The sequence below is a fragment of the Megascapheus bottae genome, chromosome 7 (assembly GCF_031878675.1).
Source record: "Megascapheus bottae isolate mThoBot1 chromosome 7, mThoBot2.hap1, whole genome shotgun sequence".
Taxonomy (NCBI): domain Eukaryota; kingdom Metazoa; phylum Chordata; class Mammalia; order Rodentia; family Geomyidae; genus Megascapheus; species Megascapheus bottae.
Window position 1 is genome coordinate 78,180,145 of NC_143515.1, and position 27,692 is coordinate 78,207,836.

General features: G+C 46.6%; 1 protein-coding gene across 1 annotated transcript in view; it reads left to right on the forward strand.

Annotated features, from left to right (window-relative positions):
* Positions 1-15,224, forward strand: part of Nol10 (nucleolar protein 10) — an 88,731-nt gene extending 73,507 nt beyond the window's left edge. The window contains exons 18-21 of the mRNA XM_090337449.1: positions 2,869-3,042; positions 3,309-3,556; positions 11,577-11,679; positions 14,586-15,224. Coding sequence (XP_090193575.1) covers positions 2,869-3,042; positions 3,309-3,556; positions 11,577-11,679; positions 14,586-14,705 — 645 coding nt within the window. The 3' untranslated portion in view covers positions 14,706-15,224. The remainder of the gene's footprint in view (positions 1-2,868; positions 3,043-3,308; positions 3,557-11,576; positions 11,680-14,585) is intronic.
* The last annotated feature ends 12,468 nt before the right edge of the window (positions 15,225-27,692 follow it).

Below are 27,692 nucleotides of genomic sequence, written 5' to 3' on the forward strand. Positions count from 1 at the left end.
GGCTTTCTAATCCAAAACAGGCCCTGTTAACAGCTCAGTTTCATTCCAGAGATGACACAGTACATAGTCTTCAAAAATGAGGCTGTTCCTAGGAAAAGCTAGGTACTGGGGTCTCCTGCCTGTGATCCTAGTTACTCAGGAGTTTGAGATCACAAGGATTGAGGTTCAAAGCCAATATAGGCAAAAAAGAAAGATAAGCAGCAGAAAGCAGGGTTGGAGCAATGGCTCAGGTGGTAAGAGCATAAGCTGAGTGAGAGACCCTGAGTTCAGACCTCACTACTGTGAAGGGAAAAGAAATAAGCAAAGTTTATGTAATTTTGTTGTTTATCAGTTTCATCTTATGTAAAAGGAAGCTTTTAAATCATTCCTGAGTGAGAGAAGGAATCTTTCATTATAACTGTAAAGAATACTTCAAAGAGTCACTAATCTATTAGCAGGTCAGTAGTCTTGCGTTTGAAATGAGCTCTTCAAAACCTCCAGAGCTTTACAGCCCAATATCTCCTAACTTGAAAGTTAGTATCTTGCAGGATTGTTCTGTTTTGGTTGCTACTGGAATTTAATGAAAGCAGGCAGGGAAATATGCTGCCACTGATAACATAGTAAAAGTCTAATAAGCTGTTTACAATTGATGTGCAACCCACAATGAGAAGTGACCTACCACATAGTATCAATAAGCATTATCTGGATGTTAGCCAAACAGTGCTAATTAGGAACTAATCATTCTTTTAGCAAATACATATGTTTAGTTCACCATATGCTTTGAGTTGCATGGGCATCTTTGATCTGTTTGATTTGAGAGGTTTGGGTGCTCAGAGCCATTTTCCATATGCGTTCCTTTCTGCATGTTAGCCTTCAGATCACTGTGTGAATGCACTCTTCTTGGGTTCTACAGCAGCTCCGTCATGTTGAAATCAGCATCTGAGATCTCTAGGCTATGGGTGTTCTGGGGCTAGGAAATAATGTAAGAAGTGTCTTAACGGCCTCAGGAATTGCATTACCAGAGTCCACACCTGCCTCTTTCTCTTCATGTCCTCTAAGTCTTCCTGGATCTCCCTCAGCAGCCCACCATGTCCACGCTGTGCTAGCTTTTCAGTGTGATTCTGTCTTCAGCTGAGCTCACTGAGACACCCCTGTTATCATCTGTCTCTCCTCTCTCTCTATAGTGGCTCCTCTCACCCACTTTCAGTGTAATATCATCATATTTAAAATTCTTTTTAGCCTGAGATGATCAAAAGACCTTTTCAAGGTATGCCAGTCTTAAAATATCAGATAGTTCACTGCTACTCGGCTCAAATCTCAGTATTCTCATTTCTGTCTGCTGAAGCCTCCTTCCCACCCTTCTCACAGATCCATATCCCTGGGAACCCTTCTGCACTGTCTCTTGTTGCAAACTTGTATCATGCCTGTAGGTACAGACTTGTCTGTAACTCTTTAATTCCTCTTGAGATGAGGTCAGGAACTAGATCTTCCTGTCTTTATTTCTTCCTTGAGCCTAAATCTGGGAGACGATATTGAATCAGGGAAGCTTGTGGGATTTTGGTCAGGATTTAACAAATTAGGTTTGAGAACTAGTAGCAGGCTATTTTATTTTAATGATTTACCAGATTTTTGTATAGTTCTGTCAAACAGAACTTAGATGCTTACAACTTTAATATTCTCAGTAGTGGAGGGTCAAATAGTAAAAGATGTCCAAGCAGTCTGTCCTCTTCCAGCTCTGTCTCAGGCCAGACACTGACAGGCTAATCCTGAGGGAGTTGTTTGATCTGGTTTCCAGGCCTACAGCTTACCAAGAAGACACAGGAGAGAGCCCTAAGTCTGAGAGAACACTATTCCTTCTCAGTGATTAGATGTTTACAAGAAGCTTTCTGTTTAGAAAAAGTACAGATGAAAAGAATTCAAGTGTCAGTCCTGAGCTGTCCAACTGGGTCTGAGTAGTCAGAGTTGATATGAAAAATGTGCTGTATCCTGGAGAGGTTGAGAGCAATCAAATGGTGTAGCAAAGAAAACCTGGAAGCAACCTTACCAGTGATGGTGAGCTTGTCCTGAAAAACAGCTCCACCCCACTGTGTTAATTGACAATTTCTTTCTGTAATTTGAATATGGAGTTGACTCACTTTCATTTAATATGATTGCTATGCTTTTTTTTTTTTTTTGCCAGTCCTGGAGCTTGAACTCAGGGCCTGAGCACTGTCCTTGGGCTTTCTCAAGGCTAGAACTCTACCACTTGAGCCACAGCACCACTTCCAGCTTTTTCTAAACATGTGGTACCGAAGAATTGAACCTGGGTCTTCATGCATGCTAAGCAAACAATCTACCACTAGACCAAACTCCTACCCAAGTCTATGAGACTCTTACCTTGAGTAAACTACCAGAAAACCAGAAGTGGCGCTGTGCCTCAAAGTGGTAGGATGGTAGTCTTGAGTGAAAAAGCCCAGCTACCACGACTGACAAAAAGAACAGAAGGGAGGGAGGAAGGGAAAGAAAAGAAAGGGGAAAAAAAAGGCCATTTTTCAAAAATATTGCTTTCTTGGGCTGGGAGCAAAGCCTAGTGATAAGAGTGCTTGGCTAGCATGTTTGAAGCCCTGGGTTCCTGTTCCTTGATACCACATACACAGGAAAGCCAGAAGTGGTGCTGTAGCTCAAGTGGCAGAGTGCTAGCCTTAAGCAAAAAGTACCCGGGCCCTGAGTTCAAGCCCCAGGACTACCAAAAAAAAAAAGTTAAAAGTGTTTTTTGCACTAAAAACATTAAAAGAAAATGCTTCATATGAATTTTAGCAGTGAGTGATTTTCAAAGCCATCTTTCTGGTTAGATTTTAATCAGATATTAACTTAAATATTTATAAACTTTTTCTCTTCTTTTTCTTACAGAGCCTTCCTAATATTCTCACTGATGATCGATTTAAAGTTATGTTTGAGAACCCCGACTTCCAAGTTGATGAAGAAAGTGAAGAATTTAGGCTTTTGAACCCACTTGTTTCAAAAATTAGTGAGAAAAGGAAGAAGAAACTAAGACTCTTAGAGCAGCAAGAGCTTCGTGAAAAAGTAATGTATTCTGTATCATTTAAGCTTGCAACTATTTCTTTAATAACCATCTTTCATGTATTTAGAAAGCTTCTGATGATACTTGCATGCTAATTGTCCAACATATAAGTAAGTCTGTGAGTATGTCTTATTTAATGAAAGGATTTTTTCATTGATGGAAGCAGTATAGCAGCAGTCACTTATTCTAGTGGGCTAATTATATTTAAAAGAAAATAACAAGTCAATGGTTGGGGAAAATAAGTTCTTTTTGTTATTTTTAATGTCAGGAAGAAGAGGAAGAACTGGAAGGAAAACCTAGTGATGCAGAAAGCTCAGAAAGTTCCGATGATGAGAAGGGCTGGGTTGAAGAGGTCCGGAAGCAACGCAGACTTCTGCAACAGGAGGAAAGAGAGAAGCGGCGGGAGCAGCTGAAGGAGGACCAGCAGACAGTGCTGAAGCCTCAGTTTTATGAGATCAAAGCAGGAGAAGAGTTCAGAAGCTTCAAAGACTCTGCCACAAAGCAGAAACTGATGAAGTAAGTACCGGCCCCCCGGCAGTGCTCAAGCCCCTGCTTTCCTGTCACACATTGCCCTAAAGATGACGCTCCTGTCTAGCTCCAGGGACGTGAGGAGGGAAAGGGTGCAGACGGGACCTGAGGGACGCACCAGGCCAGTCTGGGGTAAACGTCACCATTAAAAGGCATCAATTCCTAGTCTTATAGTATATTACATTGAAAGACGGGAAATAATCCTATGTACAGGGGTATAAACCACAGAATACTTTGTTTTATTCTATTTTGGTGCTTGAACCTAGTGCCTTGCATTCTGCCTTAGGTTTGGGGTTTTTTTTTTCTCAAGGCTGACATTCTACCACATGAGCCTCAACTCTACTTTTGGTCTTTTCCAGGTTAGTTAGCGATGATGAACGTTACAGATTGTTTGGTCCCAGGCTATCTTCAAATCTTAATCTTCAGATCTCAGCCTCTTGAGTAGTTAGAATTACAGGTGTGAGCCACTGATATCTGAGTTGGAACACCTTAAACTGCAAAAGCACACTCTTTTGTTGTCCCTGGTTTTTTCCCACTGAGTTTCCTAGCCTCCAGATAAGTATCTTGTTCCATGCTGTACAAATCAGAGGCTATAACCTATAGCCAGTAGTAATTGAGAGATGATAAGTTCTTTATCTCTCAACAAAATGTTATTCTTTATTTTTTGACTATTTGTCCGTTTTTGAGATAAACTTTTACTATGTAGCTCAGACTGATCTTGACTTCAAAATCTTCCACCGTCCTTAGGAAGGCTAAGATTTGTAGATAAGCAACTCTGCACCCAGCTAACAAAAAGATATTTTAATAATTAAAATATCATGGCGCCGGGAGTGTGGCCTAGTGATAGCGTGCTCATCTGGCATGCTCAAAGCCTGGGGTTGGATTCCCAGGAAAAAGCCGGAAGTGGTACTCTGGCTTAAGTGGCAGAGTGCTAGCCTTGAACATAAAATGTCCAAGGACAGTGCCCAGGCCCAGGACTGGGGGACAAAAAAAAAAAATAGAATCTTATTTATGTTTACTCCATCTCAGTTACATGATTATTGAAAAGGTCACGTGGAAGACTTGCCATAAACCTTTGCAGGAACATAAGAGATGAAACTAGGGTTCAGATACATAGAGACAGAAGGTACGATGGTGGTCCTGGACCTGGGGCAGGAGGATTGTGGAGGTGTGGCCTATGAGTGCAGCAAGCGTCAGTTCATCACCCCAAGAGAGACCCCAAGCCCTCATTTCCCCCTAACTCACCTGTTTCCCACATCTAGATTAGATGACCACTAGTCTATCTCTGTAGATTTGCCTGTTCTGACTTATGTAAATAGGATTGTGTAATATGCAGCACTTTGTCCAGCATCTTTGACCTAGTATACTTTCTTTAGGATGAAACAAGTTCATTTGCCATAGTAACAGTTTTTCCCTGAATGAAAAGCTGGGGGCTGGAAAAATACCTGGTGCAGAAACAGCACTGGCCTCAACCCATCCTCCAACTATCTGCAGGATCCTCTCCACGTCACAGCTGCTCCCAGGATGGCCATCTCCTGTGACCATCTAGCCATCAAAATGTCCAGATCTATCGATACCTTGCCTAGAGATTCTCAAAGTGGAGACTCATAGAACATAGAGCTAATACGGGACATTTGACATAACATGGGTGAATATTACCAAATAATATTCCTGTCTACAGATATTTGCCACATTACTCGGTGGCATCTGGGCTGGATCTACTTCTTGACTATTATGAATCATAATGCTGTGAACGTTTGGGTACAATCCGCCTGAATGTAAGTTTTCATTACAAGAGTCTATCTCACCTCTGAGAAGGCCTGCTGGTCACATGGCAGGTCTGGATGTAGCCTTTTGAAAAGCAGCTAGTTTTCCAAAGAGGTTGCTCTAAGAGTGTTTGTCAGCTCTCTTTTGTATAACTGTTATTTTGGGGGCTTGATTTGGATAGAGTCCTGTTCAGAAGCAATGGAAGTGTGCTTGTTGCTGTTATTCTGATCCTGTGGATGGATTGATTTGTTAAATTATCTGATGTTTTGGTCTTGCTTTACCATTTTAATAACACTCCTGAAATAGTACTTAGTACAGACGTACTAAGTACGAAGAGTTAATCACTGAATGCTGGATTCCTTAGTGCTCTGGTTACACGTGAGACAACTCAGGAAGTCACTTCTTCAAGATCTGCTAAAAACAGAACTCATTCTCCTCCCCAATCCATATCAGGAAACTGGGAGCTTTGTTTTGAGCGTATCCAGGGGAATTGGGAGGAATGATTTGGGGGTGGGAATGTGAGTAATCTCACTCACATGCTTCCCTCTGTCTGTGGGTTAGAGCAGTACTTTAATGTAAAAAGCAAACAGGATACAATCTCCCTATTTAAGAATAAACAATAGCTGAATGGATACACAGCAACTAAGCATTCTTACTAAGTTGAATATTCATTTCCAGAAAACTAGTGCACCAGTAATCATATAAGCCTGAAGGGGGAAAATCCTGTTGTTTAAAGTAATAACCCTTTGGTATGAATAGCCTGCAGTCTGCTGGCACTTGGCACACACTACTTACTGAATTCGAGTCATGACTGGATTATAGTGGCAAATCCTGAACTTGCAGTATCTGAGTCTTATTTCATGAAGCATGAAACTATTATAGTTCAGAGAATGAAGTGATTCTTCATGTTTGTTCTGCGAGTTACCACAAGGCCATTGACAAAAGGCTGAATCAAAAGTAAATGTATTCTGTTTAAATGTCCCTTGGACTTACCCAGCTTTCTATAAGGAAAAACTACATAGCAAGTGGAAGCTCTGTGTAGTCATAGGGTTTTAGATAAATGCATGAGCTTGTCAGCACAGTTTGCTAACTTTGTGGATTATTTACCCATTTATCCTCCTCTCTACCTAGCCATTCATCAGACTGGCATTAACCAAGTGCTATCCTGTACCCTGGGAACAGGAAGGGAAGACACAGGCCTTGGGGTACTCCCGTCCTGGCAAATATTGCCTCTGAGCAGCAGAGAGGCACGGAACAGGGGCAGAGAAAAGGGCAGGCTTAAGATGGGGAAATGTAGCCAAGCGGTGGTGGCTCACACCTGTAATCCTAGTTACTCAGGAGGCTGAGATTTGAGGATCAAGGTTCAAAGCCAGCCCAGGCACAAAAGGACCCGAGACTCTTATCTCCAATTAACCTCTAGAAAACAAGAAGTGGGGCTTGGCTCAAGGATAGGGTGGTAGCCTTGAGCTGAAGAGCTCAGGGACAGTGTCCAGGCCCAGGGGTAGGGAGATAGCCTAGAGCTGCAGGAACTCAGGGACAGTGCCCAGGCCAAGTTCAAGACCCATGACCCACCCCACCCCCCACCAAAAAAAAAAAACAACAAACAGCAAAAAAAGCAGGTTGGAGATGTGGTTCAGAAAGCTGAATGAGTACCAGGCCCTAAGTTCAAACCCTGGTACTGGACGTTAATTAATTAAAAAACAGAAGCATTAATGGTCTCTTATTTCAAAAACGTTTAACAAAATAACTCAGTTTTAGAACGTGTGTGGAGAAAGTGGAAACTTAATGGTGACCATCATCCCAGTCAGAGTTAGACAGGAGCAGAGAGAGAGCCACACCAACCACACTGATTACTAACTTAACATGACGTCAAAAGGAACCCTCAGGGGTGGCAGTGATATGGCCTGTTCCCTCCAAGGTGGAGGAAGCGCTGTTGCTTCCTTGGTGGGTCGGCTGGGCAGTGCTTACTGACTGGTCTCCCCTTGGTGGGGCAGCGTGGCCTGCAGGAAGCAGCAGTGGAGATGTCTGTGAGCTCTGTGGTGTCTGTCTGTGGTGGTGTGCGAGGGATGGGTTCTAGCTGCTGCGCGGCCTGTCCACTCAGTGTGTGAAAGCATGCTATGAAGTAGCTGGCCTGTGGCAGGTCCTGAAATTCAAAGATGTTTGAAAATAGTTTCTGCCTTCAAGGACCTCATCTTCATGGGCAATTCAGTAGCAGGGCTCTTCGGTGGGATGTCAGCATTGCCCTCTGTTTCCCCCTTTCAGCTAAGTTTCCTCATTGATAGATAATGACAGGAGCGGAAGTCCCTCAGAGTGAAGTGTGAACCTTCTAAAATCTAGTTCTGAAATGAATTCCACACTTCCAGTTGAAAGAAGTAGCATGCACCAGCAGCATCCCAGCCTGCTGGGATGTAGCCCAGAGGTGTCCTGTGTACTTCCAGTCTTGGGTGCATGCATCCTGAGTATGTCGCACTTGCTCCCATGTGCCTGGAGCTTTCCTTTCTTAAACACAAATGGGTCATGCTGATCATTGTGTTTAATGTGCTCTCGACAGTTACGCATCATGGTAGGAATCATTCCTAAGATGAACGTGCCACACTGTGTGTGTATGCATTGCTCCATTGTGTGTGTATGTGTATGTGTTGCTTTAGAATATACTCCTGGTGATAGGCTTTGCTAGTTTCAAAGGGGTGTGTGACAGGCATTGCCAAATCGCCCTCCAAAATACGCAGGTATTCCCATGTTTTTAATAGTTTTTATGGTATAGGTAAAAGTTTCCCAATATTAGTCACTTCCGAATCACTAAAAATACATTTTAAAATATTTTTTTAATTTTTGAAGATAACCTATAGATTATTTTTCTGCACTTAACTCTTGTGAATCCTGTATCTTCATATTACCCTCTGCTCTCCTGCTTCCCCTCCCTGCAAAGCAATTTTAAAACTTTAGTTAAAGAGCATGATTTTTAATTAAATGTTTTTAATTAGAGAAATTGTAGCATGTATATGTATTTTAAGACCTCAAAGAAGTACGCCCCTTTCTGGGGCATTTACTGAATTATCTATTTTGATTTTCCCCCTTGTAGTTTATGCCCACTTTTTTATATTAAGGTAGCCTTATTAATAACTTAGGTTCTTCCTGAGTCCTCTGCATTCTTCAGATCAGTATCTTTTCTTAACAATTGAGATGAGTTGGGGTAGCTATCTTTTCTTAAGTTAGATTATTCCCTACATTTTGAATTTTGTTACTGAGTAGAAAACACCCTGCTATCTAGACCTGAAGACTAGATGGGACAAGGTGGGGGTGGAGGCAGTCTGTCCTTCCCACAGGCCCTTCCCTGCATTTTGTTCCTCTGTGGCAGGGGTTTCTCCATGTGATGCAGCCCCATCTGTCTCCTTCCTGCCGTTGCTGTCATCTCAACAGTCATTCTCAGCAGCAGACGCTGCACTGCGGGGTGGCAGCCACATAACAGCAGACTGACTTTCAAAGGGAGGAAGTAGAACTTGCTTTAATGTAGGAATCTCTCCACCGTCCCTGGCTGTCTCTGATCTCCTGCCATGGCTCATTCTAAACCCCAGCTTGCCTTTCCAAGTAGCCTAGACAGAACAAGTTTTCACTTGTATGCGTTGAAAGTACATTGAGGGAAGAAAACTAGAGTTTATATACCCTAGCGTGGAGGAAATAAGGTCATTCTTAAAAGAGTAGTAATTTCCCACAATTGACTTGAAAAGTCTTTTTCTTCCCAAATTAATGTTCTTCATGTCCACTTTGGCTCAGCGGCTCCATGGCGACTCAGAATTCATGCTAACTTTGAAGCTCTGAGATTATAGCTAGAAAAATGAAGAACAAGGTAAAAAATGGACAGGCAGAGGAATTTTCTCGGGCTGACATAATTTACATGTGTACGCTTCAGTTTGTCTTTAAAAAAAAAAATGACAGATTTGGATGTGACTCAATGGCAAAGCACTTGCCTAACAAGTGCAACACTCTGAATTCCATCCCCAGAGCCAAATCTTAACTTCATCAGTTCATCATGTGGGCCTTGTCATTTGCAGCCTAATGGACAGCTTCCTGAACAGAACTATATAAATCAAGTATGGTCGGACACACACCTGGAAACCAGAAATGCCTACACTGAAAGCCTGATTTAAACTTGGATCCTTATGTGGCCTGGGGCCAGTCATTTAACATCTTACCGCCCTTTCTGCCATCTATAAAGGATAAATACTTCTGTCTCAGGGATGTTGAAAGGATTAATTAGTCAGTCTGTAAAGAACTTTGAAGATGAAAAGTACTTTAAAAGTGCTTCTTAATAACATTATTGCTTAGAAAAGAGTAGCACTTTTATGCTAACCACTTTATGTCTCAAATTACATAAAGAAGCTATGTTTAGAACATTACTCCCAGTTATAAATGAGATAAATTTCTCATGGTGTGAACATCAAACACTAGCTGTATGGTTTCAAAGGAGTATCCCAGTCTGTGAGATGTCTGTTCAGGAGGTGTTCTCCTCAGTCCTACTTCAGGAAAGAAAGATGGGATCACTGCACAGGCAGCAGGCCGTCTTTTCTATTCTCTCAAGTTTTGCTTCTTTATTTTCTTCTACTAGCTTTGGAAAGATGCATTTACTAAGGTTGGTACAAAGGAGAGGCAAAAAGGAAAGGGACGTTCTTTTGCTTTTTACTTATTTTTATTGTTTGGGGTTTTATTAGCATATAGTAAGCATACTAGGGTGATTTCATTGTGACCTTTCCAGACATGTATATGATGTATTCCAATCATTGTTTCTTGGAAGGAGGAAATAGTAGAAGAGAAAACTTCTTTTTTTGTTATTGTTCTTCTCCCTTCTGCCCTTTGCCAGTCTCCTCACAGGATGGGAATGTGCTGCTTTCGCCATTTCTAGAAGAGGCAGTGCTGTTTAAACTCACTGAAAATACTATCTTGGGCAGGGGCTTCAGTGTTAGAACATTTACCTGGGAAGAACAAGGCTCTGAGTCCAGTGCCCAGTAGGGAAAATGAGATGGGGGCAGGAGGATTTATCTTAAAGCTTAATTACTTAATCCGGTTGTTCAATTTGTTTCCTCTGTAAAACAAGTTAACATGGCTGGGATGTGGCTTAGTGATAGAGTGCTTCCTAGCTGCATGATTCCTCAGTACCACATAAACAGAAAAGGCCAGAAGTGAAGCTGTGGCTCAAGTGGTAGAGTGCTAGCTTTGAGCAAAAGAAGCTCAGGGAAGGAAGTGGCACTATGCCTCGACAGGTAAAGCACTAGCCTTAAGCACAAAGAGGCTCAGGGACAATGCCCAGACCCTGAGTTCAAGCCCCACAACCAACCAAAAACAAATGAAGATTATTACAGCGACATGCAATGAAGTATTATATAGCTAATAGGAACATTAAAGTTCAACACAGCTACTAGAAAGCTTGGGCATTATTCATTAATTACAAGACACAACAAATGATAACACATTGTATAAGGATACTGCAAGTCTGGAAAATATGATCAAGAAATGAAGTAAGATGGCTGGGTGTGGTGGCTCATGCCTCTAATCCTACTCAGGAGGCTGAGATCTGAGGATCATGGTTCAAAGCCAGCCCCAGTACTAAAGATCCATGAGACTCTTATCTCCAATTAACCACCAGAAAACCGGAAGTGGCACTGTGGCTCAAGGGGTAAGGTGGTAGCCCTGAGCTAAAGAGCTCAGGGACAATGCCCAGGCCCAGAGTTCAAGTCCCACAACCCACCAAAAAAAAAAAAAAGAAGAAGAAGAAGAAAATTTAACTTTGGGATAAAGCATGTTAGAAGATCAGGTGGTAATCAAGTAAAATTACTCTCAGTTCCTATCTGTGTAATCATGTGGATCCATGCTAAAGGTGAGGACTTGCTGAGGGCCAGGGAAACCAGGTCTGTGTATTTACTTCCTTGTGGAAGAGAAGAGAGTGAAATGCTCAGATACCCACCTCGTGTCTGGCTCAGGTATAACACACCTTAGATCCAAGTATGCCACAGACTTTGACTTTGGAAATATGATTAAATAGTAACAGTCACTAAAGCTCTTGAAACTGAACTTAGCTATCCAATGGCTGTTAGCCGTTGTTTAGATGTAGATGTCAAGTGTGAGTTCCCTGAAGTGAAGGATATTTCATCTTACCCATGTATGCAAAGATTTCTTCACATGATTAATCCTAGCTGGCAGATGGACATATGTTAATTAATATGTCATTCTTTTAAATTTCCTACAGCAAAACCCTGGAAGATCGTTTGAAACTCGAAGCAAAAAATGGAACATTGACTGTATCTGACACAACTGTTGGCAGCAAGCAGCTGACATTCACATTAAAGAGGGTGAGTTGTGTTTAATAATTACTTTCAATACACTTCTAGTAATGTGGTATGTCCATCAGATATCAGGACTGTTTCCTGAATTTTTCCCTCCCTGGGGAAGTTGTGTTCCTGGTTCTAGCATTTTCCCTGTGACCAGAGTCCCTCACAGTAAACAGGCAGGGGAAGCAGATTGAGGAGTATTCTGGTAACCCAGGGAGTCAGGGCCTCAGAGAGCTCGAAGTCGGCCTCAGAGAGCTGGAAGTCGGCCTCCATTGGAATTGACCTCTGCCTTATTTCTGGGTTGCTCTGAGGCTTGAGCTAAAGCATGGCTAAACAGAAGTTTTAACCATCTAAGGATATAACAGAGTACCTAATACTTCTCTGAACTTTAAAGGTGAGGGCTGTGCTGGTACATTTATGTCAGGCCTATCTGATGTTCCATGCTCTCCTATGTGGCTCTGCCAGTAGTGATGCTATTCTAAGCTGTTCTGTAAGATCCATTTCTTTAACCACTGCAGTAATAGTGCCTTCTGCATATTGTAGGAAAGTAAGCTGCTTACATATTTGCTAGTAATTGACATATTAAGTCATGTGGTCTTAGTCTCACAAAGATTTTCTTGGGCTAGGAATGTGGCTCAATGGTAGAGTGCTTGCCTAGCATTCATGAAGCGCCCTGGGTTTGATTCCTCAGTACCACATAAACAGAAAAGACCTGAAGTGGTCCTGTGGCTCAAGAGGTAGAGTGCTATCCTTGAACAAAAGAAGCTCAGAGACAGTGCCCAGTCCCTGAGTTTAAGCCCCAGGACTGGCAACGGGGGGGGGGGGGTGTCTTCTCGTTCACCCTGAATATAGTCACCAACCAGAGCAGAAAGAATAACCAGAATCCCACCTCTGCTTCCTTTTTAAGATTGAGATACAAAGCCAGGCCATAATAACTCATACCTGTAATCTTAGCTACCCAGGAGGCTAAGATCTGAGCACTGCATTTCAGAGCCAGCCAGAGCAGACAAATCCAAAAGACTCTTATCTCCAGTTGACCGAAAGTGGAGCTGGGAACCAGGGGCTCATGCCTATAATCCTACCTACTCAGGTGACAGATCTGGGAATGGCAGTTCAAAGCCAGCCTGGGCAGAAAAGTCCCCATGAGATTCTTTTCTCCAAATAATTGCTCAAAAACAGAAGTGACGCTCTAGATAGATGCTCAAAAGATAGAGTGTAACCTTGAGCACAAAGAGGCTCAGGGACGGTGCTCAGGCCCTGAGTTCAAGCCCCACACACAACAACAACAACATAAAAAAGCTGGAAATGGGGCCAGGAGTTTGGCCTAGTGGTAGAGTGCTTGCCTAGCATGCATGAAGACCTGGGTTCAATTCCTCAGTACCACGTATACATAGTAAAAGCCAGAAATGATGCTGTGGCTCAAGTGGTAGAGCTTTAGCCTTGAGAAAGCCCAAGGAGAGTGCTCAGGCCCTGAGTTCAAGGCCCAGGACTGGCAAAAAAAAAAAAAAAAATAGCCTTAAAGCAAAAAAAAAAACAAAGAGAGAATAAAGCCCTGTGTTCAAGTCCCAGTACTTACACATATAAAGATGGAGATATAGGGGCCCGGAGTGTGGCCTAGTGGTAGAGTGCTTGCCTCGCATGCCAAGACCCGGAGTCGATTCCTCTGTACCACATACATAGAAAAAAGCTGGAAGTGGTGCTGAGGCTCAAGCAGTAGAGCTCTAACCTTGAGAAAGTCCAAGGACAGGGCTCAGTCAGGCCCTGAGCTCAAGCCCAGGACTGGGGGGGGGGGGGGATTGAGATATGTTAGGCGTGGTGGCTCACTCCTGTAATCCTAGCTACTCAGGAGGCTGAGATCTGAGGATCGTGGTTCAGAGCCAGCCCGGGCACTAAAGCCCTGGAGACTCGTATCTCCAATTAACCACTAGAAAACCAGAAGTGGCACTGCAGCTCAAGGGGTAGAGTGGTAGCCTTGAGCTGAAGAGAGCTCAGGGGCAGTGTTCAGGCCGAGTCCAAACCCCATGACCAACAAAAAAAGAAAAAAAAAGAAAAGGCTCTGAGCAAAGCCGACACTGTAGAGGCTTTGAGGCAGAACCTCCCAACCTCCATGGCTGCCCAGGCCTGGCCTCTGTACCACGCAGGCCCTTCTAGCCAGTATGGCTGAGCTCACCTGCCGAAGTTGCTTCCTCAACTGTGGCTGAAAAACATTGGACTTTGTACAGAACCTCTTCTAAGGATTTCTGCTGAAAGTCATAACCCCATTGGTGTCTGGGGGGGGAGGGGGGACAGGCCACACTCTCCAGTGAGTAGGTGAGCATGAAGGACTCATGTGGGTACCTCCCCGGGTCAGCCGGAGGCCCTCCGCCCTCCTTGTCTGCTCAACTCCTCAGCAGGGTTTCTTTCATAAGAGAAATCTCTGCTTTCAAGTCAAATGTGATTTTTTTTTTTTTTTGAAACAGCCAAATTCTTTGGAACTAGTTTTGGTGAATGAGTGTTCAGTTAAGTGCAAAATTTTTCTTTTGTTTTGGTTTGGTTTTAAGATAGTAGAAATACACTGATAGTCTGGCTTACGAGCAGAAAACAAAAGAAGGTGGGCATTTGCTGCACAGTGGTTCTTCCGTGGGCCTTCCCAAAGCATCCAGGAGTGAGACGGGGCTGCCACACAGGAACCAGACTGTGTGGGGAGTTTCCCCTGGCCCAGAGGCTTAGAACTGCTTCTCCAGCAGTGGTAAGAGGGTCTGTTTCTCACCAGTCCTGCCAGGTCCTGCCATTCCTTGCCAGGGCAGAGCCAGGGCCTGGCCAGCGCAGCATGGATCTGTAGGCAGGCCCGTGACTGGTGGTGCCCCTGCTGTATGTGAAGGTCCCCAAGGGAGTGCTGCCCCTTGTTTTCCCTTTGCCTCTGCTCATTTTCTTACTTTCTGTCTTAGTCGGAACAGCAAAAGAAGCAGCAGGAGGCTGAGAAACTGCACCGACAAGAGAGGAAGAAGCTTCGCCGGTCTGCTGGTCACCTGAGATCCAGACCCAGAAGAGGCCGGCCCTTTCATTGACTTGGAAGTGACTCTGCGTGGGGCTAGGAAGCACCACTGGGCCCTGCTAAGGGACCCAGACAGGAACTCCAGCTGGCACCCCACAGCAACTAGGGCGCTCCTTTCCTAAGACACAAATACAGTCCTTCCTCCCTGGCGTAACTGAGTAAAGCATCGCCCTCACAGAAGGTGACAGGGAAACAAAAGGTCTGCCCTGGGCCGCAAACCGAATTGTCATGTCTTAGGGGCTGGTCATGTCCTGTCATGGCCACTGCCATTCTCCGCCCGACCTCCTCAGTCCCATCCTGTGTTGCCTGGCGTTGGGTACTGGCCCTGTTTACATTTTTAAATTTATGTGGACAGATTTGTTTCTTGTCTCTGTGTTTAGGATATTTTTATACTAACAGGACAAATAATGGTAATGGAGCTACTGGTTATTTTAACTTGATACAAGATTATTTTTCTGCTTAAGTACAGTTGAGGATTAACTTAATGGGAAGGGCACATAACAATAAATGCTTTCATTTGAACAGCTGCCTTGGTTAATTTCGAGATGAACGTTGGATTCGTGGTTTGGAAGGTATCTCTTTGTTTTAATTCTTTTTTAATTTCTTTTTTAATTTTTTTGCTGGTCCTGGGGCTTGAACTCAAGGCCTAAGTGCTGTCCCTAAGCCTCTTTGTGCTCAAGGCTAGCACTCTATCACAGCACCACTTGTGGCTTTCTCTGAGTAGTTTATTGAAGATAAGAGTCTCAGGGACTTTTCTGCCCAGGTTCCCCTGGAACTGCAATCCTCAGATCTCAGCCTCCTGAGTAGCTAGTATTACAGTCATGAGAGCCAGCTTGAAGGTATCTTTAATACAGTTGGGGTTTTTTTCATTGTTTCTTTATGCTCAAGTGAAATACTAACTCTAGATTGGCTTTTCAAGTCTGAGTCTATGAGCATCTCCTATCCAGCTGTCATGCTGTCTCTTCCTCTTGCCTTCTTTCCACCTTTCTCTTATGGTTCCCTGTCTCTGTCAGTAGTCCTTTCCCACTTTTCTTGGGTTTCTTTTTTCTCCTGTGGTCTGTTCTGCTTCTGACAGGTTAGCTTGCCACAGAGGCAGGGGCCAGTGTAGGTCATAAGTCCACTGCTGTGGTCTGAGAGCAGGTCTGTTTCCAGGGCGAGTGTGTAGAGTGTAGGTTGTGCTCACAGAACAGGACTGGTCATCTTGGCAAGCAGCCTGTCTTGGGCTAGTATTCCTACTGCTTTCCTCTCCAGCTTCTTTGCCAGACTTCTGCCGGTGGACCACCCTCAGAGGGCTGGGTGGACTTCCATGTCCAGTTACTTTTCTCTTTCCTTTATGGACAGGCCCTACAGATGTGGGGGGAATCTATGTTCCAGGCATGTCTTCTAAGCCCAGGCTCTTACTCCTGCCCCTCACCTCCCAGGTTTCTCTTCCTTCCCTCTCTGGTAAACTTGTAGATCATTAGAAAAAAGAAGAAAAAAAATCATTTTTAAAAAAATTTGATAATTTGATTATGAAGTGATTTTTCAAACCCAGCTTAACCTATGTGGCAGTGAAGTTAAAACCCAAGTAAATTGTGTATATTGTATCTTGGAGAGACTAAATTCAATTCAGAATTTTGGAAAAAGACAGCAAAGTCTTAGAATAAGGGCTTTAATTTTTATATAAATACTGTGAATGCATACTTCTTGATTATTTGACATTCTAAAAATTGTTTTTTATTAAAAACCTGCTATTTAGCTGAGGCTAATCTTAAACTCGCTATCCTTCTGTCTCTGCTTTCCAGGTGCTAAAGTGACAGGCATACACACCACACCCAATCTCCTATCAAGTTTATGTACAAATTGGTATCATTTTGTTCTCCTTTGGAAGAACATGAATTTGGCCTTATATTTACAGGGTCCTTATATTTAAGCACCTAGAATGATTTGGTTTAAGAACTATACACCTCTTTGAACATGTAGGAAAAATTTAGCCATGGTAATTTCTTCTTCTTCTTTTTTTTTTTTTTTTTTTTTTTGCCTGTCCTGAGCTTGGGCTCTGGACCTGAGCACTCTCCTTGGGTTTTCTCAAGGCCACAGCACCACTTCTGGCTTTTTTCTATGTATGTGGTACTGAGGAATCGAACACAGGTCTTCGTGCATGCTAGGCAAACACTCTACCACACGGCCAAACTCCCAGCCCAATAATGTCTTATTAAAATCAGTTTTCTTTACAAACAAATTTTCCAAAATGAATAAGTGCAGTTAAAATGAACTGTTGGGTCCGGTGTTGCTTGCTTACTCAAGACATACCATGCTGTTCATGAGTACCCCTAAAAGATGCAAGGGGAGCCGGGAGTTTGGTAGAGTGCTTGCCTAGCATGCACAAAGACTGGGTTCGATTCCTCAGTACCACATACGTAGAAAAAAGCCAGAGTGGTGCTGTGGCTCAAATGGTAGAGCACTAGCTTTGAGAAAGCTCAGAGACAGTCTCCAGGCCCTGAGCTCAAGCCCCCAGGACTGGCCAAAAAAGAAAAAGAAAAAAACATGCAAGGAGCCTGACACCAGTGGTTCACACCTATAATCCCATTGATTCGGGAGACTAAGATATGAGGATCATAGTTCAAAGCCCGCCCAGGCTGGAAAGTCCATGAGACTCCTATCTCTAATAAACCAGACAGGAAAGGCTAGAAGTGGTGCTGTGACTCCAGTGGCTCTACCACTTGAACATAGAAAGGCTCAGGGACAAGAGTCCAAACCCTGAGTTCAAACCCCACAACTGGCAGAGAGACAGACAAAGACTGCTGAGCATCACACCTATGAACCTAGCTACTTAGGAGGCTGAGATCTAAGAATCAAAGTTTGAAGCCAGCCTAGCAGAAAAGAAGTCCATAAGACACTTATCTCCAGTTAGCCACCCAAAAAACCAGCCAGAACTGGAGATGTATCTCAGGTGGTAAAGCACTAGCCTTGAACCAAAAACTCAGGAACTGCGCCCAATCCCACTTCCAGCCCCAGGACTGACACAGAAAGTAAGGAAGAAAGAAGTGGGGTCAGGGTGGGGGAAAGAGGGGAAAAAAAAAGAAGAAAAGAGAGGCAAGGCAGACAGGGGATGATGGGTGCAGTGGCCTGAAGCCTGAGCTGCCCAGTGGAACTCCAGCTGCCCCTCCCTCGCTGTGCTGGCCCCTGCTCTAGGCTTCCTGCCCAGTGAGAATTCCCTTACTGCGTGGCACGGAGGAGGAAGTTGTCATTCTCTGACGGGCATTAGTTCCAGACCCTGTTTGTGACTTATTTTGTAAATCCAGATGGGACTTCAAAGCCAAAGGGCAAGAGAGAGGCCAACTATATTTTTGTAGTAGCCTTGAGTTTGTTTTAGATGCAGACAAAATTATGAATCCCAGAACTTGTAGGCCCCTCAGGTCCAGCTGGCCGGAACACCTGCCAGAATGGACTTCCCCGGTCACCCCCTCGCGTACTGCCTGGTTCCTGGCCCCACCTCCTCAGTGGCTTTCTCACCCCTTTGCAGTGCGCACATGGAACACCACCCTCCCCTCTGCACCCCGTCCAACCAGCCCCACTCCATTGCCCACTTTAGTCTTTCCCTGCGTGCCAAGACCCCCAGTTCAGTCCCTCATCTCCTCTCCTAAAGCTAGGCGGAGGGAGCTAGTCCCCATCTTGCCAAGTCTGACTTTCTTGCCCTCTGGTAGAATTGGCCTGTCGGCCTCTTCTTTATCCCAGCTACCACCCATCTGAGCATGGTTTGTACAGCCACTGCCTCGTGCCCCATTTTCACGAGACAACATCGGGACTAGCGAGGTGTGGAATGGGGCAATCTGAGAGGGGCCAGTGGCCACTGACATCAGCTGGAGTCAGGGTAGGACTATAGAGAGGCTGTGGTCTAAGGAAAGACGTCATGTCCAGGATACTCGGGAGAACATTCTGAGCAGAGAGAGCGCAGGGAGCACCCGAATCCCCTGAGGTCTTGTACGACAGAATTGACCTACAAAGGGCCTGAGCCATGGCCAAGACGGCTAGGACAAAGTAGAGGACTCGGAATGGACAGGCATGGCTTGCTATCGTGTGTCTCTGTTAGGTTGATCGTGTAAACAGCAACCAGGTGGCCTTTTCAGGGGCTCCACACACTCAGTTCCTCTCCCCTGCCTGGCCCCTCGATGCTCTCCATGCTTCCCCCTGCCTCCTTGGGCCTGCAGCTCCTGTCTAGCGCAGTCTGTGCAGATCCAGAGCAGCAGAGTCTGGAATCCCGGACCAGGCTGTGGGAAACTAATCCTTTAATGATGGAGGGCTTTGCAAATCCAGGATGGAGCCTGATTAGTAAAGACAACAGAGGAAACAAGAGGAGAGTTGGGTCTGGCCCAGACTTGCTCATGGCTGAGCTGCCAGTTAGTGGCAAAGTCACTTAGCTTTACCCGTTCCTTGGTGCCTGCATCTGTAAAATGGGCTTTATAGTATCTGTCCCCCAAAGACTTCAGAGGATGTTTGTGGAGCTTAATGAGGGAGGTCCATAAAACAGAAGAAAGGGGTGGCTAAATACAAAGCACTATTGTAATTAGCTCTCAGGTTCTCCAGCCAGGTCGCATCTTGTTTTAAGAGGGTTACCGTGACTACAGGTTTGTTTAAAAATCATCTTTAAAGGCATGACTGTAAACCTCTCCATAAGACGCAAATTTCACGTTGCAGGTTTCTGGCATAATGGGAAACCACATTGCTCCTCACTAGTGATCCTGGTGGCGGGACTACGCCAGTGCCCCCAAGTGCTCGGTGATCACGTCCACGGCGCCTGGCACTCGGGAGCCTCGGGAGGTCACTGGACAGCCAGCCCTGGGGTTGACAACACTGATTGTTCTTCAGAGAGCCAACAGGACTCAGAGAGAGATGTATTGTAGGGATTGGCTCACACCAGTATGGAGCTAAGGACCAGGCGTGATCACACTCAGCTGTGATCCCTGCGCTGCAGAGGGAAAAGGGTGTCAAATGTGTGGCCTGTGTGGGCTACACAGTGAGACTGCGCCACAAAGCTCTTAGAGAAGGGAGGAAGGAAAGAGGCAGGCTGAGCATTCCCAGGCTCTGCAAGTGTCAGGCTGGGGGCCCAGGAGAGCTGGTGATGTGAGTTCTAGTCCTGAAAGTCACAGACTGGAGGTCCAAGAAGGGCGAGTGCCTTAGAGGAGTCTGCAGTCAGTCGAAGGCCAGCAGTGTCCTAGCAGTCATGGAGCTTACCACCCTTGCTCCTCCTCTTCTGTTCAGGCCTTCACGGCATCCACGCATGTGGCATCACACTGACACGTGCCATGCACCACCTGGCACTGCTTTACGTGAACTGTCTCATCTGATGTGGGGTTCGGCTTGCAGGGTCTTCCCTCCTGGGAAGTCCTAGTCTTCCTGCCTGTAGGATAGGAGCGGTAGCACTGCCTACCTCTCAGGAAAGGCTCCAGGCATCAAAGGCTGGCTGGCTTCACTACCTTCATTTCACAGCTGGGGTTTAGAGATTCGCCCAAGTTCGTGGCTCCTCCCTCCACCAATATTGTGCCCATGATGCCCAGCACGGTCTTGCTGAGTCCTCCAGGGTCAGCCACCATCGGCATGCTGTCTGATGCCTCCATACTTGCAGCGGGCAGCTCCTCCCACCACTGTGAGGCTGCTGCCAGGTACCACCGCCATAGTAGAGGGATCAGGATGGCCTGCCAGTGCTCTCTTGGCATGCCACGTGCACTTGGAGGCACAGATCTATATGGTAAGGGTAAAGACGGTACGATCGCTTCAAATGCATGAACTGTGGAAATACAGCCCTTAGGGACATGCCACAGAAAGGAACAACTTCAGGGGGATCAGGCTTCGTGAGGCCAGACAGAAGGGAGGTGCTGGAGGAACCTGGAAGAAGGGAGAGAGGGCAGCCCTGCTCCAGGCCAAGTTGGTTGTGCTGAGTATGAGTCCAGCTATGCCTGGACGCTGCTCTAAAGCCAATGAGCCTGTGCCAAGGAAACAGTTCCTGGGGGGACAGAGAGCTGGCTGGTAAGTGGCAGAGCCAAGACTTGAAGATAGTGGGGTTAATTGACGAGACTTGTGGAGTTGGGCATCACCATGGCAACAGATCCCTCTGTCCCGGACCCATAGAGCTGCATCTCCGTGATGGGAGAGACTGGCAGCAGTGAATCGTGGAGCTTCCCCACAGTTGAGCCTTCCTGAAGTCGAGGGAAAAAAAACCTGAAGTAGTAGCAAGAGATGGAGAGGTGGGAGAGAGTGCGACCCTTTATCCTTTCATTAGCCAGTCCCTACCCTGGCAAGGCCCTTCTCTGTGATGGGGCAATGAGGAACAAAGTAGGGCTGCTGGGAGCACCTGTGTGGTCCCAGCATCCTCCAGTGACAGTGGTCCGGGAGACAGGTGCCGCCCTGACTGGGGCCCCTGCTTAGGTTGGCTGCTGTGAGTGGTATTCCCCTGCTGGAGGAGAAGCAGTGCCACCGGGAAACCATTACTGTCCCTCAGAGTTTGGCCTCACAGCCTTGGCTTCTCCTTTACTGTAGCTGAGTGAGGACCCAGCCGTGGGGCCCCTCCCACCAGCTGCCCTTGGGCCGGGGGTACCCAGCCAGGGTGCACGGGCCAGTGCCATCACTGGGTATAACCTGTCCCTTACTCTGCTCTTCAGTTTTCTTTTCTTTTTTTTGTTTCATTTTTTAGTCTTAGTTTTGTTTTTGCCAGTCCTGGGGCTTAAACTCAGGGCCTGAGCACCGTCCTTGTCCTTCTCAAGGCTAGAGCTCTACCTCGTGAGCCATAGCACCACTTCCAGCTTTTTCTGAATATGCGGTACCAAGGAATTGAACCTGGGTCTTCATGTATGCTAGGGAAGCCCTCCCAGCTCTGCTCTTCAATTTTTTATTCTTTCCCCTACCCAATACTAAAACCACTTTCTGGTATTATTTTAAAATCTTAGTTCTTGGAAATGGAGTGGTGGCTCAAATTGGTAGAGCACTAGCCTTGAGCAAAAGAACCCAAGGACAGTGCCCAGGCCCTAAGTTCAAGCCCTACCACTGACAAAAAGAAAAAAATGAATATAATTAAATAAGATTTCATTGGGAGAGAACAAAGGAAGGGGTGACATTGTCCAGAGAGAAATATACTCATTACCAGACTAAAATACATAGATGGGCCTGTGTCTTGAGTCTTACTTACGCTTCATATTAAGACCCCAAGTCCTAGCAGGTCCCAGGTAGCCGCTTCTCTGCAAGGAACTTGGGCAGCTGAAGAACACTGCCCTCTAACCTCTGTGGCTCTGGCTGGCACCCTCCAGTGACAGCCGTGATAGCAGATGAGTCCAGGAGTGTCAGGAATGGATCTTCGAAAACCGAGAGCTCTTCAGAATGGCCAGCCTGAAGGTAAAACTGACCAAGGTTTATTTTGTGTTTATATAGGCATGTCAAAATGAAATTCTCTTGTACAATTAACTGGTGCTATTTTTTTTTTTTGCCAGTCCTGGGCTTGAGCTCAGGGCCTGAGCACTGTCGTTGGACTTTCTCACGTCTTGAGCTCTACCACTTGAGCCTCAGCACCACTTCTGGCTTTTTTCCACATATGTGGTACTGAGGAATCGAACCCCGATCTTCATGCATGCTAAGCAAACACTCTACCACTAGGCTAAATTCCCAAACTTCCGGCCCCTATTTTTTTTTTTTTTAAGTAAGGAAAAAGGTCACCCTGAAAGGCCATCAGACCTGCCTGACCACGGTGGCTGTTTCTGAGCAGACGGAGGAGGGTTCCACAGCAGTGCCAGGTCAACAGCACCACTGCACACAGCCAGCTCCTCCACCTGCAAGGCCCCCAGAGCCATGGTGACCCTGACAGGGGCCTGACCTTGAATGGTTTAGGGGGAGATGAGCAGGTTGGAAACCTGCCCCCCTGCCCCCTTGCCAATACTTGGGTCTGATACAGACCTGGTTTTCGCTCTAAATGAGGTCCCAGTTTCCACACTCGGGTGGCAAGGCTGCAGGATGGCAGCAGATGGAGTGCTGTGGCAACTTTTCCCACAGGACTCCTGGTTGCTCAGGATTAGAACAGCACTGGAGAAAGCCTGCACTTTGTTGGACTTTTCGTCCAACCAGCTATCAACACTGAAAAATGAGGTAGCTGCAAGTAGTGACATAAAATTCCTGTGACCCCAGCACCCAGGAAGCGGAGGCAGGAAGGTCCCGGTGTGTGGCCAGCCTAGGGTCCACAGCAAGGCCTGTTTCACAGAGCCGAAGTTGGGATGGAACTCCAGCCTATGGCGCTTGTCTATTGTGTCCAAGACTTGGATTTGGTGCCCAACACAGGAAAACAAAAAGTGCCATTAGGTACCGTGAGGGCAAAGGGTGTGATGATTGGGCCCTCTGCTCCCAGAGTAAAGAGGAGACCCGGGGAGATAACCCCAAGAAAGCATCCCAGTCCCTCAGAGCCTCAGGAGACATGGTCCCCGAGTATGATATCCAGCAGGGAACCCTGGAGAAAAGAAAGCTGGGTTGACAGAAAGAGACGTGAGTGAGTGAACCACGGATGTCACTCCTTGATACTGGTTCATTGACTGCAGCAAATGTACCTTCCGGGCCCACGTGTGGCGTCAGTACCAGCGGAGCAGGGAGAGCTGGGAATGCATGGAAGCACTGCTAGGATCTCATGTTTTCTGTAAATCTAAAAGTGTTCTTGGAGTAAAGTCCACTAAAAGGAAGGAAGGAAATGAACCATGCCTGTAACCCTAGCTGATCGGGAGGCTGAGAGCTCAGGAGCAGGGTTTGAAGCCAGCCAGGGCAAGAAAAGTCCCTGAGACTCAGATCTCCACTAAACTACCAAAAAGCTAGAAATGGAACTGTGGCTCAAGTGGTGAATCACCAGCCTTGAATGAAATAAGCTAAGAGAGAGCATCCAAGTCCTGAATTCAAACCCCAGGACTTGGCAGCCAAAAAGAAGGAGGAGGAGAAGGAGGAGGTGGAAGAGGAGGAGAAGGAAGAGGAAGAAGAGGAGGAGAAGGAGGAGGAAGAAGAGGAGGAGGAGCAGGAGCAGGAGGAAATGTGGAATTAGGCGAACATGATGTGCTTTGTTGTGGTTGAGGAGCTGTGGCTTGGTGTGAGCATTGCTTCTCAGGCTTGCCCATCTGAGGACCCCAGGAAAGGGAGAGCCTTGGCTGTGGAGCCAGACACGTCCTGGCCCAGAAGGCCAGTAGGATATCTATGTGTAGATGGGTCTCATTCTGTCTGTCAAGACCCTAGTCAGGCATGCAACATCATTAGTCTTGGAAATACTGCAAGAAAGGGGGTGTTGAGAAGGTGCCAGTGTTTCCAGACAGAGGCTGAGCCCATAGCCTTCAGCCCCCAGACCCCCTGTGCTGGCAGGTGGGAGACCCCTGGGGGTCTCGAGAGGACACAGCTGAGCTGGCTTGTATGTTGAGGCACACTAGAATTGTGCCACCGCTAGACCAGGCCAAGCAGGACGGAGCGCCTTGGTTTCTGAGCAGGCGCAGGGAGACAGTGCCCTGCTGGGGCCTCCAGCCTCTGGCTTTACTCTTCAGTAGCTGCCAAGGTCAACCACAGAAATTTCCTGCTGTCCACAGCATTTCCTGTGGAAGCCCGGGGGCCCTGGATGGGGCCCGGAACACAGCCTGTCCTCCCCCAGATGGACATGTGTTCACAAAGGTGTTCGTCTGTTGGAAACGTCTTGAGATAGGAAACAGTTGGCCGTGATGAGTGTCTAGGTGACAGGGGAGGCCAAAGAATCAAGTCACTTCCTCTGAGGCTGCCACGTGCAGAGGTCCTGCCCGGAGCTGCACATCCTGCCGTGACTCAACCTGGTCTTTCTTCCCGGCCCTTAGGTGTTTTCCATGCCCTCAGCCAGGCCTGAAGGAGGAGCCGCTGCAGGCACACGGGGGTCTAGACCACCTCCCACTCCTGCGTGGACCACACAGACTCCTGCTCCACAGCCTCATGCTGTCAACGAAAGCCTGCCACTAAAGAAAGGCCACACCTGCCCTGACCATGGGGAGACTGCATGTGTTAGCCACAGTCGGCTTTGTACAGTGCTAGGACTTTAAAAAACAAACAAACAAACAAACAAGATTATTCTACTACTTGAGCCATAGCTAAGTGTCTCACACACTTTCCCGCCAGGCTGGCTTCAAGCTTCCATCCTCAGGTCTCAACCTCCACGAGCAGCGAAGGGTTATAGGCAGGTGTGAGCACAGGTGCCTGGCTTTGTTTCAGTCACTTGTTGAGTGCAGTTGAGTGACATAAAGTCCATCCACATCATGGGATTGACCTTCACCACTTCCACCTGTAGCCCTGTCCACGTAAGCTAATTCCCAATCCCTCCTCTTCCTAAACGCTCAGGTTGCCTCCAGACTCCTTGCTCCCAATGAACTCGACAGGCACCGAGGGTAAATGGAGCCATGGTGTTTTTGTGTTTTAGATTCTGGCTCATTTCACTTTAGAGGATTTTCAAGTTTCGTTGCTATGGTAGCATGTACTAGAACTTTCCTTTTTTTTTTTTTTGTCAGTCCTAGGGCTTGAACTCTGGGCCTGGGCACTGTCCCTGAGCTCTTCAGACCAAGGCTACCACCCTACCCCTTGAGCCATAACCCCACTTTCCTATTCCTTGGTACTACATACATAGAAAATGCCAGAAGTGGTGTTATGGTTCAAGTGGTAGAGCAGCACTATCTTTGAGAAAGCCCAAGGACAGTGCTCAGGCCCTGAGTTTAAGCACTAGGATTGGCCAAAAAAAAAAAAAGGAGACCTCCACACAGGTCCCTGTTCTGCTGTAAGATTCTGCTTGGTCCTGCTAATTGCTGCCTTTGTCTAATTGCTTCTGAGTCACACTGCCGAACACCCATTACCCAGACGTGCAGCCCACCCCCCCCCCCACCACAGCCCATGCAGCTCTGCGACATCGATGATCTATCCATAGCTGGTGCTGCTGTCTGCCTCACCCTCCAGCTATTATCCCCAATGGGACAGGCCACTCCATCTTTAGAGCTCCAGGGTACTAGGCACAGTCCTCATGGCTGTGGTCCTTCAAACAACACTTCCAAGTAGGCCACCTGGCTGATACAGGGCTTCTCCACCCAGATTCAACTGAAGGTCGAAGCCTGGAGGCCTGGTAGGCAGCCTTTCAGTCTGGCTACAACCAGTGCAAGGCCCACCAGCCTCATGTCCCGGCTCCTCAGCCCCTTAAGAATGGAAATTGAAGAGTGATAGCAGAATACCAGACTGCAAATTCCACCACAGAGCCATAATAACAAAATAGCTTGATATGGGAACAAAAGAAGAAAGAAAGAAAAAAACCGTACACTTAGCCAAAGACATACAGAGGAAAAAATAAGCTAGTGTTGGGAAACTAGTTTTGGCAGCCATATGCAGAAAATTAAAAGTGGATCCCTGCTCAAAAATGGATTAAAGACCTCAGCGTCACACACAAACTCTGAAACTACTGCAGGAAAGAGTAAGAGAGGCATTAGAACTTACACATTTAGGTAGAAGACTTCTTGAAGAGAGTCCCGAGGGCACAACAAATAGGCCACATTTCCAGCCCCTGTGGCTGCAGGTTTGTGACAGGTCCATCGTCCTTCTTGCTTTCCCTCCAGGTCTGCAGCTCGGCGGGACCCAGCCACCGCTCCCCCTGTGGCTTGAAGGGAATGAGGTGATTTGTGTGCACTGTCTGCAATGAGGGACACCAGGCCCCAACTTAGCAGGTAAAGAAACGGAGGCTCAGAGGAGGCAGGCAGCTCACCAAGACGGCCTGCCTCTGGAACATGCTGGTGCTGGATAACTTGAGGCAAATCTGTTCTCCCAGCATCCTTTGCTCACCCAGCTCATCCCTGATCAGGCCCCACACATCCTAAATCCATGCCCTAAAGGGAAGTCCCAGTGTTTGCTCTCTGCAAACACCCCTACTAGAGCAGGCCTAAACTTCAAGCATATACCAGCTTCTGGCTTTGCTTGTGCAGATATCGACCCTGACTCTAAGAGCTTTGATACCTTGAGAGATACTTGCTATTTAAAGACATCCTGTGATTAATCACTGCATCAAGTAATAAAGTAAAACCCATTGCCATTTTTCTGTTGAGAATAGCTGGGTTTTCACAGGTGGGGTTTGCCTGCAGAATGGGGGAGTTCAGAAATGCCTAGTTAAGTCTGAATTTCAGAAATGAACCATTTTTTCATAATAAGCATGCCTCAGTTGTTGCATGGGACATCACACCTGTGACCTGAGCTGTGGAGTGTGTGTGTGTGGGTGTGGGTGTGTGTGTGTGGGTGTGTGGGTGGGTGTGTGTGTAGTATAGGGCGGTTGCTGCAGTCCATTATGCCTGGTAACTTTTGGGATATTTGAACATAGACATTCCTCTGGACACCATGAACGCATGAAGGCAGAGGCGTGGGTAGTACATCTGCAATCCAGGTAATCGCAAAGATGACCAGCAAAGGACTGAAGCTGGGAGAGGCCTCTGAAGGACCCAGCCACACCCATGCTGGGATCTCTGTCCATAGCCCTGCTGTCGGAGCTAGCAGGTTTGAAGTAATTCATTAGCATTACCAGACCATAGGAAACGTGTAACCTAGTAAACGCTGTCAAAGCCCTTTGCTGGGTCTGTTCTGCACCTCTCTGAGCCCAGGCTGCCCTCCCAGTGGTGCACTCTAGATATTTCATGTAGCCAGGCCCTGGTGCTTCACACTTGTAATCCTAGCTGCTCAGGAGGCTGAAATTGGAGGGCTGCAGTGTGAAGCCAGCTTGGGCTGGGAAATCTGTGAGATTCTTATCTCTGGTTAACCACCAAAAAGCAGAAGGGGAGCTGTGGTGCAGGTGGTAAAACACGAGCAAAAAAAGCTCAGGAACAGTGCTCAGGTCCTGCATTCAAACCCCAGAACTGGTGTACAGTGCACACACACCTGCACTCTCAGGCGCGCACACAATGTCACGCTCCTTCCAGGGCCCTCGGGGGCCTGCAGAGTGCGCTCCCTGGGGAGAGGGCATTGGCTGCATCTGTGCACC